This window comes from Carcharhinus amblyrhynchos, chromosome 7 (assembly GCF_965287045.1).
Source record: "Carcharhinus amblyrhynchos chromosome 7, sCarAmb.v2.hapA, whole genome shotgun sequence".
Classification (NCBI taxonomy): domain Eukaryota; kingdom Metazoa; phylum Chordata; class Chondrichthyes; order Carcharhiniformes; family Carcharhinidae; genus Carcharhinus; species Carcharhinus amblyrhynchos.
The window spans coordinates 69,768,509-69,785,683 of NC_137330.1; the positions used below are offsets into that span (position 1 = coordinate 69,768,509).

The 17,175-nt window shown below is 44.0% G+C and overlaps 1 protein-coding gene across 1 annotated transcript in view; it reads right to left on the minus strand.

Moving 5' to 3' along the window:
• The window catches only part of slc35f1 (solute carrier family 35 member F1), a 334,841-nt gene that overhangs the window by 37,971 nt on the left and 279,695 nt on the right, over positions 1–17,175 (minus strand). The window contains exon 7 of the mRNA XM_080193321.1: positions 6,952–7,106. Coding sequence (XP_080049447.1) covers positions 6,952–7,106 — 155 coding nt within the window. The remainder of the gene's footprint in view (positions 1–6,951; positions 7,107–17,175) is intronic.

Sequence of the window (17,175 nt, forward strand, 5' to 3'; positions counted from 1 at the left end):
AACAGGAGTTGTCTCCCCTGGGGTGGGACTGTAACTTCCACAACCCCACAGTAACACCGCATCTTGACAGGTTATTTCCGACCTTCTACTTTGGTAGGGTTTTAACAACTCTGACTTCTCATACCACCATCCTTGCATGATCGTCTTCTTCACTTTTGCCAATACAGGGTTTCTTTCTGTCCACAACTTTGCGTTTCACTGAGACTTGCAAGATCTCTACCAAATGCAGAGCCAGTATAATGGCTTAAGGGACTAGTAGTGATACTACTGTTTGTGGCAAATGCAACCAGCTAAGTGCATCTGCACGTGATATCTGTGTTCCTTGGCAATGCTGAAACATATAACTGTAGGCTGCTAACAAAAGGGTGAAAGGCTAGGGAGGAAATTGCGTGTCCCCTAGCAGAGACATTTGCATCATCAATAGTCACAGGTGAGGTGCCTGGAGATTGGAGGGTGGCAAATATTGTGCCTTTATTTAAGAAGGGCTGTAGGGAAAAGCCTGGGAACTACAGACTGGTGAGCCTCACATCTGTAGTAGGTAAATTGTTGGAAGGTAGGTTGTTGCATAAGGTTAATTCTCATGGGATACAGGTGAGGTAGTCAAATAGATATAAAATTGACTTGATGACAGAAGACAGAGGGTCGTTGTGGAGGGTTGTTTTTCAAACTGGAGGCTTGTGACCAGCGGTGTGCCTCAGGGATCAATGCTGGTCCACTGTTATTTGTCATTTATATTAACGATTTGGATGAGAATATAGGAGGCCTGGTTAGTAAGTTTGCAGATGACACCAAGATTGATGGCATAGTGGACAGTGAAGAAGGTTATCTAGGATTAATTAATTGGGCCAGTGGCCTGATGACTGGCAGATGGAGTTTAATTTAGTTAAATGTGTGGTGGTGCATTTTGGTAGATTGAACCAGAGCAGGACTTCAGTTAACGGTACGGCACTGGAGAGAGCTGTAGAACAAAGGGTACAGGTTCATAGCTCATTGAAAGTAAGTGGACAGAGTGGTGAAGAAGGCATTCAGCGTGCTTGGTTTCATTCGTCAGAACATTGAATACATTGAATATAGGAGTAGGGACATCTTGTTGAAGTTGTATAAGACATTAGTGAGGCCACACTTGGAATACTGTGTACAGTTCTGGTCACCCTCTTACAGAACGGATATTATTAAACTATGAAGAGTGCAGAAAAGATTTACGAGGATGCTACTAGGACTTGATGGTTTGAGTTATAAGGAGAGGCTGGATAGACTGTGACGTTTTCTTGGAGCATAGGGGTATAAAATAATAAGAGGCATAGTCAACTTCTTTTCCCAAAGGTAGAGGAGTCTAAAACTAGATGGTATATGTTTAAGGTGAGAGGGGAGAGATACGAAAATGTCCAGACGGCCAATTTTTTCACACAGTCGTAAGTGTCTGGAACAAACTGCCAGAGGTAATAACAGAGGCAGGTACAATTTTGTATTTTAAAAAGCATTCAGACAGTTACATGGGTAAGATGGGTATAGAGGGATATGGGCCAAATGTGGGCAGCTGGGACTTGCTTAGTGGTTAAAAAAAGGACAGCATGGACATGTTGGGCCAAAGGGCCTGTTTCCATGCTGTAAACCTTTATGACTTTATCTCCGCACCCTTGTGGAGGTAATTGATGGCACCAGTATATCTTCTCTGAAAAGACCGAACAATGGTTTGATACTATAGTAAAATGTCAGCCATAAATATACTCCTGGAGCTTTTTGACTACATAGATAACAGCCAAGATTTCCTTATCTATTTGGGAGCATTTTCCCTCTGTGTCCATTCAGACTAAGTGAGTCAGGTGCCATGTTCACATACACTGGAGAGACACAGCAGATTTAAGGCACCCAATTTTATCATCAAGTTTCGCCCATTTTTGGTAATGGTAATTGGCAAAGTCAAAGGTGTGAGGCAAGTAGCTCAATCTGCACCTGCCTCCGCATCATTCCCCCTTCACCGAAACCGGCGTGACAGCCATTTAAATGCATTTGCATGTATTTAAATTGACTTAATGGTCTGCATGCCCAACCTTACTGGCATTCCCCCTTTACCACTATGTTTGCCCATCCAGAACTGGCGCAAAACAAACATGTTCTACTAAAGTCTCCAGCTAGTGAGAAGTAAGTGCCGAGCATTGGACGGCTCTCTGTGGGGAGAGGAGGGTGGGGGTGGAAGGAAGTTGGGTCCGATTGCTCTCTGCTTGAGATCAGTGGGGGGAGGGTCCACTGCCACTCTGCCTGGGAGTAGTGAGGGCGAAAGGGGGTCTGCTGCCACTCTGCCTGAGATCAGCGAGGGGGAAGGGGGGGATCCACTGCCATTCTGCCCGTGATTAGTGAGACAGAAGAGGGGGGGGGAACGTCTGCTGCCACTCTGCCTGTGATCAGCAAAGTGGAAGGGGGTTCTGCTGCCACTTTGCCTAAGATTGGTGGGTGGGGTTGGGAGGAGAGGGGTTCACGATTGGTCTGGGTGGTGGGGATAAGGGAGTCAGTAAAGTTGTGGGGTGGGGCAATGTCTGTGGAGGCAAGGGGGTTAGAATTTTCCAGCCTGGGAGCGATGTGACAGCAGAGCTGCATTCTATCATTTTGTTTCCTGCACATGCACAGTTGGAGGCACTGATTGGAACTGCAGGGTTTTGGGCGTGTTAAGTCCTGTCTACAGCCTTCTATAGTGCGATTTGGAATTGGTGATATCTTTTCAGGCAGAATTTATAGGGGGGCACCTGAGAACGGGTAAAAGTTGGATCTGACACACTTCCAGTTTCAAATCCGGCCAGTACTTAGAATCAAATTGGTAAAACAGGGCTCTTGGTGTAGCAACAGTAACAGCAGCACATCAGAATCAGACAGCAGAGGGGCTGGTCTTGGTGACCAAGGATCACAGATCTTGACTCATGGGATATGATTGGTTAAAGCGAATATGGCGAAACTGGCTAGAAATTTTAAATCTGAGGGATGGATGTTTTCAGGAGCTAGTGTATAAATATTCCAAGGTCTTCGGAGACAAAATAGGATGTATATGGGGAGCTAAAGCTAAGATCTCTCTGGATCAGGAAGCAATGGACAGCATCTCAGTGATGCAGTAGAAGCTCAGTGTGGAATCAGGAAATCCATTTGTTATTGCCTTACTAGCTCTTCTTGGTGCAGGCTCGGACAGCTACCATCATGGTCCTGGTACCAGTTCTCAAAGAGGAAAGCAGGCTCTCACACCAGTCCAGACGTCTATCCTCCAACAGATTACTAGGATTGTTGAGGTGCGACCCCAGGATTGGAGCACATAAATGGCACAAAAAACTGCAGACCTCTCTTAGGATGACTGTGTTTGTGCTTCTAACACCACCAATCCTCCCGTGCCCTCACTGTTGTCTTTAGCCAGTCAGCTCAGAACACTGCAGCCCAAGCTGAGATACCTGAAACTGGTATTGAAAGAGTTGTTGGATAAAACTGCTACAGACTTTTATTTGAATATTTTGACTAAGAGGACTCTGTAATTGTGTGGAGTAGAGTGATTGAAACTTGAGGAGCAATGGAGCAACAGTATGGCGGGATGAGATTCTCAGGGAACCAGAGTCTGAGCATGTGATTGTGGACAGCTTGACGCGAGTGGATGATTTCTCCTGGATGCTTTTTCCCTTCCTCCTCATAGCTATCCTCTTCCTCCTTCTGAGGTCCTGAGTGAAGGTCTCCTGGCAAGGTTGCACCCTCATCGCAGAAATATTGTGAAGATCCAACAAGTACTTGGAGACATGGTGCTGTGAGTTTGAGGGTGCCCTCCTGATTCATGGGCAGATAGTGGAGTCAGGAGCCAGGCATTTATTCTTTGACACCCAGCAACCAGCAGCTGTTTGCCTGTGGTGGGTCATGGAAGGCAGCATGGCTGCTACCAAGATAGCAGGCATTTACCAACAGGATCTTTGAGCATGGACCTACACCAATTGCATCTTCATGAAGTTGTAGCCCCAGCGCTTACAGAACATCTTTCTGTTAATGGGGTGGCACAGTGGCTAGCACTGATGCCTCACAGTGCCAGGGACCCAGGTTCAATTCTGGCCTCGGGTCACTGTCTGTGTGGAGTTTTCATATTCTCCCTGTGTCTATGTGGACTTCTGCCAGGTGCTCCAGTTTCCTCCTACAGTCCAAAGATGTGTGGGTTAGGTTGATTGGCCATGATAAATTGGGCCTTAGTGTCACAGGGATTAACGGGGTAAATACATGGGGTTACGGGGATAGGGCCTGGGTTGGATTGTTGTTGGTGCGGGCCTGGTGGGCTGAATGGCCTTCTTCTGCACCGTAGGGTTTCTATGATCCTATTAATATGTGGTAGCCACAGGACCTCAAGCGTGCAGTCAGAGGCAACAGAGGCATTCAGAATCCCACTAGTCTGGCAAAACCATGTGGCCCACTTGCCCTGTTGCTCTGTGGTAAGTGAGAAAATGGTGCAGTCCCTTTAGAGAAAATACTAAAGTTAAACGAGAGTTGGAGAAGTCGAACTAAGAGAATGCTGAACGAGAAACCCAGCAATTACCAATCATAGAGCACTATCAAGGCACAGAGAGTTACGCATTAGAAATGATGCAGTAGAAAAAGGTGAATGTACTGCAGCCCAGGGGTGTATCAATGCTGCACCATATCCAAGGAAACAACCACACAATTAGATTAATGCGCAGCTACAGAGCATTTGAAGTAGTAGTGACACAAGCTGTTCTTTCCTATTACTACTGAGGCTCTTGTAGTAACAACACTCGTTGCAGATGTTGAGCCTAGAAGCCTGATCTTGAGCCTAATGTCAGGCAGTGCACTTCTAGTGCAGAATTAGTGCATATTGCAACTGTAGACACTTCATTTACACCTGTACAATGAATGCAACATTATCAGATTTCTAAGCCTACATCATCTTGCGCTCTCCTCATTTGAGTTGTAGCATAATTCACACGGAACCTCTTTGATATCCTGCTCTAGTGATGGGTGTCCATGTACAAATATAGGCAAGAAATGTTGGCAGACTTTTTAACTGTGGAATCCATCACTGTTGAGCCCAATCACATCCTGATCTGACATTGACAGATGTGGGTTTCGAACATGAATCAAAGATTTGCAATCAGACGCAGGGCCCCTAGCTAACTGATTTCCCACCCTAGTCAAGTGACTCAATTGTTACCCAAACCATGGTTTTCATGTACAGCTTGTTGATGGTCTATCCACTAATGAATTCAGGATGAATTGAGGAACAGGATCATGTAAATTTGAAATGTACAATTTCTAAAATATTATTTCATTGTATTAAGCACAGGGAAAAATCATACACTCTCCAGCTTATGTTTCCGAATTTTATACCACTGAGCATAAGCAACTTATTCAGTGCATTTTCTCTTCCCCTCCTACAGGCTTCTCAGTTCAGTGGAAAATTGCAAGGCACAAGCCTAAATCCCACCACTTGGTGTGTTTACCTTTTCCCACTGGATTTCTTTATCTCCTTGCTGTAGCAGTGATGTGGGGTATGGTTCCACAGGCTCTGGTTGTTCTTTTTTTCATTCTGTCATAGATGTGGCATTGCTAGCTGGGCCAGCATTTATTGCCCATCTCTAACTGTCCTATAGCTAATTAGCTCCAACCATTTCTTAGAGCAATTAAGAATCACCACATTGCTGTGCGTTTGGCGTCTCATACAGACCAGGCCAGATAAGGATGACAGATTTCTTTTTCTAAAGAGACGTTAGTGAACCAGATGGGTTTAATGAAAATCGACAATTTCATCATTACACTTTTAATTCCATTTTTTAAAATTTAATTTAAATTCCACCACCTTCCCTGATGGGATGCAAATCCAGGTTTTCAGAGCATTGCTCTGAGTCCCTGGATTATAGTCCAATGACAATATCATAGAACCATACAAAAGGAGGCCATTTAATCCATCTTGCACTTGCCAATCTGAGGACACCCAGGTGCCCTTTCTAAACTCACTTTCCTGCACCTGGCCCATAGTCCTATAGCTTACAGCACTTAAGGTGCAAATCCAGATACTTTTTAAAAGAGTTTAGGGTCTCTGCCTCCACCACCAACTCAGGCAACAAATTCCAGACACCCACCATACCTTGCTTAAAAAAGTTCTTCCTCATGCCCCTTCTACACCTATTGCCACTTATCTTGAATCTATGTCCCCTCGTTCTAGAATTCTTCATGAAGGGAAACAATTTTATCCTGTCACTCAATCTCTTCCCCACATAATTTTGTATACCTCAATCAAGCCCTCTTCATTCCAAGGAAAATAACCCCAACCTATCCAATCTCCCTTCGTAGCTATGCCACCACCTTCCCTTCCTACAGTGTCTTGTCAATGTATGAGACTAGGCAGCAAGTGTCAGCAGACTATTTAACAGCATAAGACAACATGGTTGTATGTTATTCTTTCTCATCTGTCACGATCACAGAGGTGCTTTTCAGCAGGGGTCACACGAGAGCAATTTGACGTAGGAGCTATTAAGTGATTTTAGCTCTTCTCGTTCAGCGAATGCCAAGGCTAATTGCACTATTCTAACCATTGCCTTGGTTGAAATCAGCAGCTAACTCAGCATAAAGCAGAGATCATATGTTGGGTCTCAGAAATTTTAAAAATATAATGAGTCAATTACTGAGCATGAGAGCACTTGTCCTGACAGGAATGATGAGAAACAGATTTGCATTACTACATGATGTTGACAAGACAGTAAGCCTAATGTTTCACATTGTAGAATCTCTTGCATTTTCTGATAAAACTAAGTTGACAGAATACCAGTGTTCAATTTAGTGCAGGGAAAAAAAAATCCCTTTGCTTTAGTCTGAAAGCTTTCAGGCACCCAGTTCAATGACACTTTTCAGTAAAAGTCCAGGTTACAACCCTCTACCTCTCACCAAAGATCATGCGGCCCCACGCCATATTAAACCAGATTTACGTACCTTGTATTGGAAAAGGAATAACCCACAAAATAGACTGTAAATATCTGCCGTTAATAGGGAGAGGTTGACAGCGGTGGCACTGCTTCGTTTAATGACTACAGGCATGAAGCTGTACAGACCGAACATACAGGCACTGAAACCAACATAGAGCAATCCTGGAGAAAAGAACAGAAAAAGATATGAGGACATTTTCCAAAAAGAAACGGAAACACAACTGCTGCAGTTCCAAAGCTCTTTGAAGGCAACCAAAGCTGTCAGTTCCAATGACCCATTCAACAAGTGCTGTCAGACTACTTAGTTAGCAGTTCCAATTTGCATGATTATAATCCCAAGGGCATAACCAGTAAAACAAAACAGAAACATATCTCAAGCCCTGAATGCATATTGTGGGTTCCAATGGGACTGTTTCAGGGTTTAACAAGCAAAAAAAAAGGTGTTTAATTTTGCTTTACAAAGTTTGAACATTTTTATCATAATATTTTGCATGCTCATATAATTAATGTCATGTCTCATTATTCAGAGTCACTTTCAGAACATGTTGCTTCCCAAACGTTTCCAGATATACTCTGTTAGCTTTCCCTTGTTTAACAGAAGTACTGGCACAATGTTTTGCAAATAGGAAGGCGAAAGCACAGATGGAAGTAAAATAGGTCATTTGCTCATTTACTTTCATGGAAATAGATGACAAACTGACAACATCAATCTTAATATTCTTGCATCAGCATTCATATTTGGCATGACTACACTTTTTAAAAATTTATTACAGCTTACGTGAACACTGCAATGAAGTTACGGTGAAAATCCCCTAGTCGCCACACTCCGGTGCCTGTTGGGGTACACTGAGGGAGAATTCAGCATGGCCAGTACACCTAGCCAGCGTGTCTTTCAGACTGTGGGAGGAAATTGGAGCACACAGAGGAAACCCATGCAGACACGGGGGGAATGTGCAGACTCCACACAAGACAGTGATCCAAACCAGGAATCGAACCTGGATCCTTGGCGCTGTGAGGTAGCAGTGCTGACCACTGTGCCACCACAGACTTGTAGACAATGTGTATAAAATATTGCTCTTGTGGGATTTAAAAACTTCATAGGGAAAAAAAGTAATTTTTTTTTCAATTTTAGAACATAAGAACATAAGAAATAGGAGCAGGAGTAGGCCATCTAGCCCCGTGAGCCTGCCCCACCATTCAATAAGATCATGGCTGATCTGTCATGGCTCAGTTCCACATTCCCGCCCTCTCCCCATACCCTTAATCCCCTTGCCTATCAAAAACCTATCAACCCGCGTCTTAAAAATATTTAGCGAGGCAGCCTCCACCACCTCCACAGGCAGAGAATTCCAGAGATTCACCACCCTTTGAGTGAAGAAGTTCCTCCTCAACTCCGTTCTAAACCGCCCCCCCTTTATCTTGAGGCTGTGCCCCCTAGTCCTACTGTCCTTTCTGAGCGGGAAGAGTCTCTCCACCTCTATCCTATCCATCCCATTCATCATCTTATACGTCTCAATGAGATCTCCTCTCATTCTTCTAAACTCTAACGAGTACAAGCCTAGTTTATTCAGCCTCTCCTCATAGTTCAACCCCCTCAACTCCGGTATCAGCCTAGTAAACCTCCTCTGCACTCCCTCCAAGGCCAAAATATCCTTGCGTAAGTGTGGCGACCAAAACTGCACACAGTACTCCAGCTGCGGCCTCACCAATGCCCTATACAGCCGCAGCAAGACCTCCCTACTTTTATATTCAATCCCCCTCGCTATGAAGGCCAGCATCCCATTTGCCTTCCTGACCACCTGCTGCACCTGCAGGCTGGGTTTTTGCGACTCATGCACAAGGACCCCGAGGTCCCTCTGCACCGTCGCATGCTGCAGTTTTTCGCCACGTAAGTAATAGTCCTTCCTACCATTATTCCTACCAAAGTGGACAACCTCACATTTGCCAACATTAAATTCCATTTGCCATTTCCTGGCCCATTCGCCCAGCCTATCTAGATCCTTCTGCAGACTCTCCACACCCTCCGCACAATTTGCCGTTCCACCAATCTTGGTGTCATCAGCAAATTTCGACACCATACACTCGGTTCCCTCCTCCAGATCACCTATATAAATGGTAAATAGCTGAGGCCCCAGCACCAACCCCTGGGGCGCTCCACTAGTCACCAACTGCCAATCCGTATAGCACCCATTGACCCCCACTCTCTGCCTCCTATTTGACAGTTAGTTTTTTAGTTAGTTTGACAAAATTAAATTTCTTAGAAACTTAATTACATAATGGTAACCATGTAAGAATACACCAATATTGTCTATGTGAATAATATTATTTCAATCTGGTCAGTAAAACAAGGTGAATTATATATGTTGCAAAGTGAGAACAGCTAATTTTTAAATGAGAGACAGTTTTTTCAGATAGCGGAGTGGATGGCCCTCTCATTATTGTAAAGAAAATTTAATAACTACATATTTGGGAGTCTGTGTGGCAAATAGGTTTTCAATTCTGGGACATGACCTTGTACTCAGGCCAAGCTGAAAGTCTCATCTTTCTGCTCCTTGCAAAGATTCTACCATGAATTGGGCAGTCCCAGTCTTAGTTCCTAGCAGCAGTGAGCTCACAAAACAATGCTATTTCTAATATGTTAATCTTATTTGGGATGGCATATTTTGTTAAATGAGAAAATGTGACCTTGGTTGAGAAGGGAGTGCCTTCCTAAGAGTTGAACCTGATGTACATTGACGAACCTGGGAGACTGTACCTCTAATTGTTTTAATCTTGAGCTCAGAGAGTGTGACGCAGGCTGCCTGAAATTCTCTGCATAACAACCCTTCATTTTTGCTGTTTTTTTAAATCCGTTCCTAACTTTAAATGATTTTGTGTGGCGGGATTTTCCAACTTATCCTGTTGGCGAAATCTTCCAGTCCCAGTGAAGGTAACCCCTCGCAGTTCCCCAGCAGTGGGATGGGCAAGCTACGCAAAACACTGCAGAGACATCCGCAAGACTAGAAGATCCGGCTGGTGACACATGGGGAGCTGCTTCCACACTGCATCCGGAGGGGGATTCGACCTGCAGTTATTGGGTTAATTGTTGGGAAGTTTTCAGACTGTAATTAAAAACAGAAAATGCTGAAAATGCAGAGCAAGTTGATCAGCACCTGAACTACAAAGACAGGCTGGGGTTTATGGACAGAATGACATGAGACTCAAACGAAATGTCTCTTTCAACAACATTTTCAATTTTAGTTCTAGTGTTTAGCATTGCTTAGGACCTCTGCTCAAATCTTGGGCTTGCACAGTGGTTTATAATGTGACACACGGCATGTCCTTATTAGTTTATGAAGGTCAATTTTCATCTTCAGCACCAACAAGAAGCTTATAAAAAATCTGGGGACCTGTCCCCATGGCTGTCTTTCTAATTGGCAGATGGAGGAGGAAATTAACTCTGGCCTGGTTTTGCATCTGAAAAGATCGGTGTTCTCATAGTGCGGGGCAGAAACTGGAGGCCTGAGGCTTGTCTGAAATCTGACCTCAGTTGCCCTGCAGCAAGCTACAAGCATGTGTCAGGCTTCCTGAGCAAACTCAACAGGGGACAAATGCAGCGACCCGAATGAAGTTAAACAAAAGGTTAAGAAAGCCGACAATTCTGTTACTGGAGACAACTGGCTGATTCATTTCGCTTTGGGCATTTTTTTTTAAGGCTTGCTGATCAGACTACAGGAGATAACTGGAAAACTGAGCGGGGCCTGCCCTGCACGTATTCTGCTCAGCTGCTGACCAAATTTACAGACGGGTCCTTAAAGACTTTCTGGCTCCAGTATAACATATTTAAGGACTGAACACCTCTTCAAGGTGGCAGCCAAGTAGACGCATATTACCCAATGCAACCTAGTACCAGACGAATTTCAGCGGCCCTCACAGTTCAGTACATACCATAATAGCGAACTTTATATTCTTATACCAAGTGAGGGGTATATTGGGGATGCTAATTTCTGGGAGTATTGAAAAAGACAAACCTCACAATATGCAGAAATTTTAATCAACAGATTGTGTTCTCCCTCCCACTTTTGTGATTTCTTTTACATTCTTAGATCTCCCTCAGTTTCACAAGCTTCTTCCATGAGGGGGTTGGCAGGCAGACAGGCAATCTGGTCCCATTTTTCTGCCAGTTCAGCTTTTGATCTGCTAACTAGGGTGTGCTGAGACCTGCTTGCAATGACTTACCTTCTATGTTTTCTCACCATTCCCTGTTGGGCTTTGGTGACTTCTCCTGACAATATTGCTGATATTGAAAATGTGCTTCGTGGGCAACTGTGGACACAATCCCACACCCTGCCACTCTGTGGCACCAAGTGTTAATGCTCTATATACTGCATCACTACATTGCGGTTTCATCCATCACCTCATAAATAACTGAATAAAGCAGCTTTTTATCAGCAGTTAGGGAAGTTGAAGTAGTTCATATGTTATTTTAGTCAATGATAAACTCGCTGTCAAATTGAAGTTTAATTTGACTGGTAAAATCTGTCAAAACACATGCTATAGAGAGATGGTCGCTGAGAATTAGTTTCCATTATTTATCCCGTCACCTTGATGATGTGTCAATCTGACATAATCCATTGCACTGCCAAACCCCAATCATGATCTTATCTTGTTAATGATACTCAAGGGCATTCATAACACACCACATATGGGTTATTTTGGCATGAACATCAGAATAGGGAATGTGGAATTGGTATCTCAAAGCTGTCAAGAACACACAAAGAACAAAAGTACAGCATGGAACAGGCCTTCAGCCCCCAAGCCCATGCCAATTCCTCCATTCCCTCCCTATTCATGTACCCATCCAGAGCCTCGTAAATGTTGCTAAAGTGCCCGCTTCCACTGCCTCTTTTGGCAGCGCGCTCCAGGCACCCACCACTGACTGCGTGAAAAACATCCCCCTTAAACTTTCTCCCTTAAACTTTCCCCTCTCAATTTGAACCTGTGCCCCCTTGTAATCAACACTTCCACACTGGGAAAAAGCCTCTGTTATCCACCCTGTCTACGCATCTCATAATTTTGTCGACATCTATCAGGTCACCCCTCAGCCTCTGTCTTTCGAGTGTCCATTAAATAAAACTATTCCGCATATTCAACCACTAACATGCATTAGCATCACCAAATTTCACATGCTATTATTTGACGTGGATACCTATTAAAGCAGCATGCAAGATTCCCTTTCACTTAGACTTGCAATGATGGAGGTCTTGTGGTACAACAGATAGGATCCCTATCCCTGGGCCAGAAGCCCTGGGTTCAAGCCCCTTTCTAGGACTTGATGGCCACTCAAGGACAAGGAAGGGAATCTATGCGTGGAACCAGAGGAAATGGTCAAAGTATTAAATAAGTACTTTGCTTCAGTATTCACCAAAAAGAAGGACTTAGTGGATGATGAGTCTGGGAAAGGATGTGTAGGTAGTTTGAGTCATGTTGAGGTCAAAAAGGAGGTATTGGGGTTCTCGAGAAACATTAATGTAGACAATTCTCCAGGGCCTGATGGAATATACCCCAGAATACTAAGACAGGCAAGGGATGAAATTGCTAGGGCCTCAAGAGAAATCTTTGTATCCTCACGGCTGATTGGAAAATAGCCAATGTTGTTCCTTTGTTTAGAAAGGATAGCAAGAATAATCCAGGCCAGTGAGCCTTACATCAGTGGTAGGGGAATCATTGGAGACGATTCTTCGAGACAGGATTTATTCCCACTTGGAAATAAGTGGACATATTCATGAGAGGCAACATGGATTTGTGAAGGGGAGGTCGTGTCTCACAAGCTTGATCAAGCTTTTCGAGGAAGTGATGGTGATTGACGTGGGTAGGGCAGTGGATATTGTCTACATGGACTTCAGTAAGACCTTTGACAAGGTCCCTCATGGCAGACTGGTACAGAAAGTGAAGTCACATGGGATCAGAGGTGAGCTGGCAAGGTGGATACAAAACTGGCTCGGTCAAAGAAGACAGAGGGTAGCAGAAGGTGCGTTTCTGAATGGAAGGCTATGACAAGTGGCGTTCCTCAGGGATCAGTGATGGGACCTTTGCTGTTTGTAATATACATATATAAATGATTTGGAGGAAAATGTAACTGGTTTATTAGTAAGTTTGTGGATGACACAAAGGTTGGTGAATTTGCGGATAGTGATGAAGAATATCAGAGGATACAGCAGGATATATATCAGTTGGAGACTAGGGCAGAGAGATGGCAGATGAAGTTTAATCCTGACAAATGTGAGATAATACATTTTGGAAGATAGGAAATATACAGTAAATGGCAGAACCCTTAAGAGTATTGATAGGCAAAGGGATCTGAGTGTATAGGTATACAGGTCACTGAAAGTGGCAACTCAGTTGGAGAAGGTAATCAAGAAGGCATAAGGCATGCTTGCCTTCATTGGCCAGGGCATTGAATTTAAAAATTGGTAAGTTACGTTGCAGCTCTATAGAACCTTAGTTAAGCCGCACTTGGGATATAGTGTTCAATTCTGGTCACCACACCACCAGAAGGATGTGGAGGCTTTGGAGAGAATACAGAAAAGACTTACCGGGATGTTGCCTGGTATGGAGGGCATTAGCTGAGAGGTTGGAGAAACTTGGTTTGTTCTCACTGGAACGATGGAGGTTGGTGGGGGGGGGGGGGGGGGAGGTGGTGGTGGTGTTGTGGGGAGCGAGGGCGACCTGAAAGAAGTCTACAAGATTATGGACAGAGTCGATAGTGAGAAGCTTTTTCCCATGGTGGAAGAGTCAATTACTATGGGGCACAAGTTTAAGGTGCGAGAGGCAAGGTTTAAAGGAGATGTATGAGGCAGATTTTTTACACAGAGGGTGGTGGGTGCTTGGAACTCCCTGCTGGGGGAGATAGTGGAAGCAAATACAGTAGTAGCTTTTAAGGGGTGTCTTGACAAATATATGAATATGATGGGAGATGGTCCTCAGAAGGGTAGACGGTTTTAGTCAAGTCGGGCAGCATGGTGGGTGCAGGCTTGGAGGGCCTGTTCCTCTGTTGTAATGTTCTTTGTTTTTTATATGGTTCAAAATGTGGTCGAACAACTTGATTATCAACTTCCAAATCCTTCCAATACGTCTACGGCAGGCGTTAAGAGCGGGAGAGCTTCCTGGTCAGCCATCTTGACATGGAATGACACCCCTCTAGTGACAGGCTGGTGACCTGTTCTAGATTAACTAGGTATGTCAACAGGAATAAATACATGCTTTTCTGCCTCATGTGGTGTGAGGCATTGGAGAGAGCCAAGATAAGACTGAAGACTTGAGATAATACTGTGTGATAGTTCATAAATTTCTTACACTCTTTATTTTCTGTCTTGTTTTATGTTACAAATGTATTAATGTCACTGGGTGGAAGAATCAATGTAAGATTGAAAAGTACATTTCATGTGATTTTTTTTGATAAAATGTGAATCGTTGTAACTGCAAGAAAAGTCCAATCACTGTTTGCATTTCCAATTATGAACTGGTTGGTGATTTTGAAATTTAAGGCAGAGAACATGCAGCATGTCTTACAGGCCTATGGACACATGCAGATACAAAGTCTTTTGCTATCAAGGTAAAATAAATGCAACATCACACTTTCTGGATTAAAAATTTGACTGCATTTACTTTTGGCCATGGTCATCCATATTTGTTCTCATTCAGGTTGGCATCACACAAACTTCTTGCTGCCTCATCATTTGCCTGATTGCAGCGTTCAGTCAAGTAGATTCCATGCTGTTTGCTGACTCCATTATCACCAAAAGGCCTAAGTGTTTGAGGGACCAGTACGCCTCGAGCTCCTAAAGGCAGACATGTCCTTTTTTTTTAAGGGAAGCTGTGCTGAATGAAAAGAAGATGCTGCTGACTGCCATTTTGTGATTGTCTACAATTGAAAACAAAACAGATGTCACAGACAGAGCATTCCTAGATTCACCGATGCTGTGCTAGAGGCCTTAGTTATCAAGTCAGGTAGGAAGAGAGACTATAGGCTGAATAAGTGGGGACAGATGCACATCTCAAAGTAGGTGATGAGGGGTTTGGACTATGAAGAGAGACTAAATAGACTGGGTCTGTACTTGTTGGAGTTTAGAAGGATGAGGGAGGATCTTATAGAGACGTATAAGATAATGAAGGGGATAGATAGGGTAGAAGTAGAGAGATTCTTCCTGCTTAGAAAGGATAGCAGGACTAGAGGGCACAGCCTCAAGATAAGGGCGGGGGGGGGGGGGGCGGGGTGCAGTTTAGACCAGAGTTGAGGAGGAACTTCTTCACTCAAAGGGTGGTGAATCTCTGGAATTCTCTGCACATTGAAGTGGTGGAGGCTACCTTGTTGAATATATTTAAGTCACGGGTAGATAGGTTTCTGATAGACAGGGGAATTGAGGGTTATGGGGAGAAAGGGGGAAAGTGAAACTGATCCACTTCAGATCAGCCATGATCTTATTGAATGGCGGGGCAGGCTCGAAGGGCTAGATCGCCTACTCCTGCTCCTGTTTCTTATGTTCTTAGGTGACTTTCCAATGCTGTATAAAACAGCAGTTAGTCAATTGTGAGCTTGAGGGTGGGTTTAAGATCGCAAGGCCAAATCTCTTTCTCCCATTTGCCCAATCAGAGCTGGAGGGCTGGATGTCCAGTGTCCTTCACCTGAAAGGAGGTGACAGCCGTTAAAATTCAAAGTCTACCTGTCACAGGTTAGTGTTAGGTGGCCCAGCAAATGTGAGTCTTCAACTTAAATTCAGCATTTATTTGGTGGAGATAAATCAGGCATTGCTTGACATAAGTGTGATTCTTACGCAAATTGTATTGAAATGTTCAGAGTTTGAGTTGTTTCTTACAAGTGCGCACAGATGGTGTACAATCTGATCATGGAAATGCTTGCAAGATCTTAACATAGAGGAGCTGTTCAGTTCCAGCATGTTTGTCTTCATAAATGGCTGAGACAAGTGAGTGAAGGGAGAGGCAAGGAAGAAGAGCAGGAACAGTCCTGTATTTTGATGATGAGTCCCTCCGCACCCTCTTCCAGGCTGTATCCATTAGGCAAGTCCTTTGCATCATATATTAAGAATTATTCTAATGGTGCTGAATATTGTGGCCTTACACACCAATTGGGTATTTTCAAATAGCAACTAACACACTTTTCTCTTGTCTCCTGCACAAATGTAGCCTCTTCTATGGAACCTGACAGAGCTGTCAGTCTGACTATTCCTTCAAGGATGAAGAGACATTGGAGAATGCAGCATCACATCTTCCCCCTTCACCAAGCACCAGACACTGGCACCTCAGCAGGGATTACAGCACTGGGACAAGGGCAGGCATAATCTGGTGAAGTCACTTCACATTCACATGCACAGCTGTCAGATAGTGGGATGGAGTAGGCCTCAGGCTGTCAGAGGAGTACTGGGGGTAATCCATATTCTCTGTTGAATGATGAGCCTCTGGAATTGTCTGTGAGGCAGCAGCTGCTGGAAGTTCCACGTGATATGCATGGAGGATATTCCGAGGGGTTGCGTGCTCTGGCCCAGAGTATAGAGGTGTTCATCCAGACTATGTGCACTGTTTATTTCATTTATTGCTCCCATTTGGAGTATTATGAGCAGTTTTGGGCCCCATATCTAAGGAAGGATGTGCTGGACTTGGAAAACGTCCAGAGCAGGTTCACAAGAATGATTCCTGGTATGAAGAGCTTGTTGTATGAGGAACGGTTGTACTCGTTGAAATTTAGAAGGATAAGGGGGGAATCTTATTGAAATTTACAGGATACTGTGAGACCTGGATAGAGTGGAAGTGGAGAGGATGTTTCCACTCATAGGAAAAACTAGAATGAGAGGGCACAACCTCAGGCTAAAAGGATGATCCTTTAAAACAAAGATAAGGAGGAATTTCTTCAGTCAGAGAATGGTGAATCTGTGGAACTTTTTGCCACAGAAGGCTGTGGAGGCCAGGTCATTGAGTGTCTTTAAGACAGCAATAGATAGGTTCTTGATTAATAAGGAGATCGGGGTTATGGGGAAAATAGGAGAATGGGGATGTGAAAAATATCCACCATGATTGAATGGCGGAGCAGACTTGATGGGTTGGGTGACCTAATTCTGCTCCTATGTCTTATGGTCGTATGATCATCGTTGAGGTCATTTAAGAGTCAACCATATTACTGTGGGTCTGGAGTCACATATAGGCCAGACCAGGTAAGGATGGCAGATTTCCTTCTCTA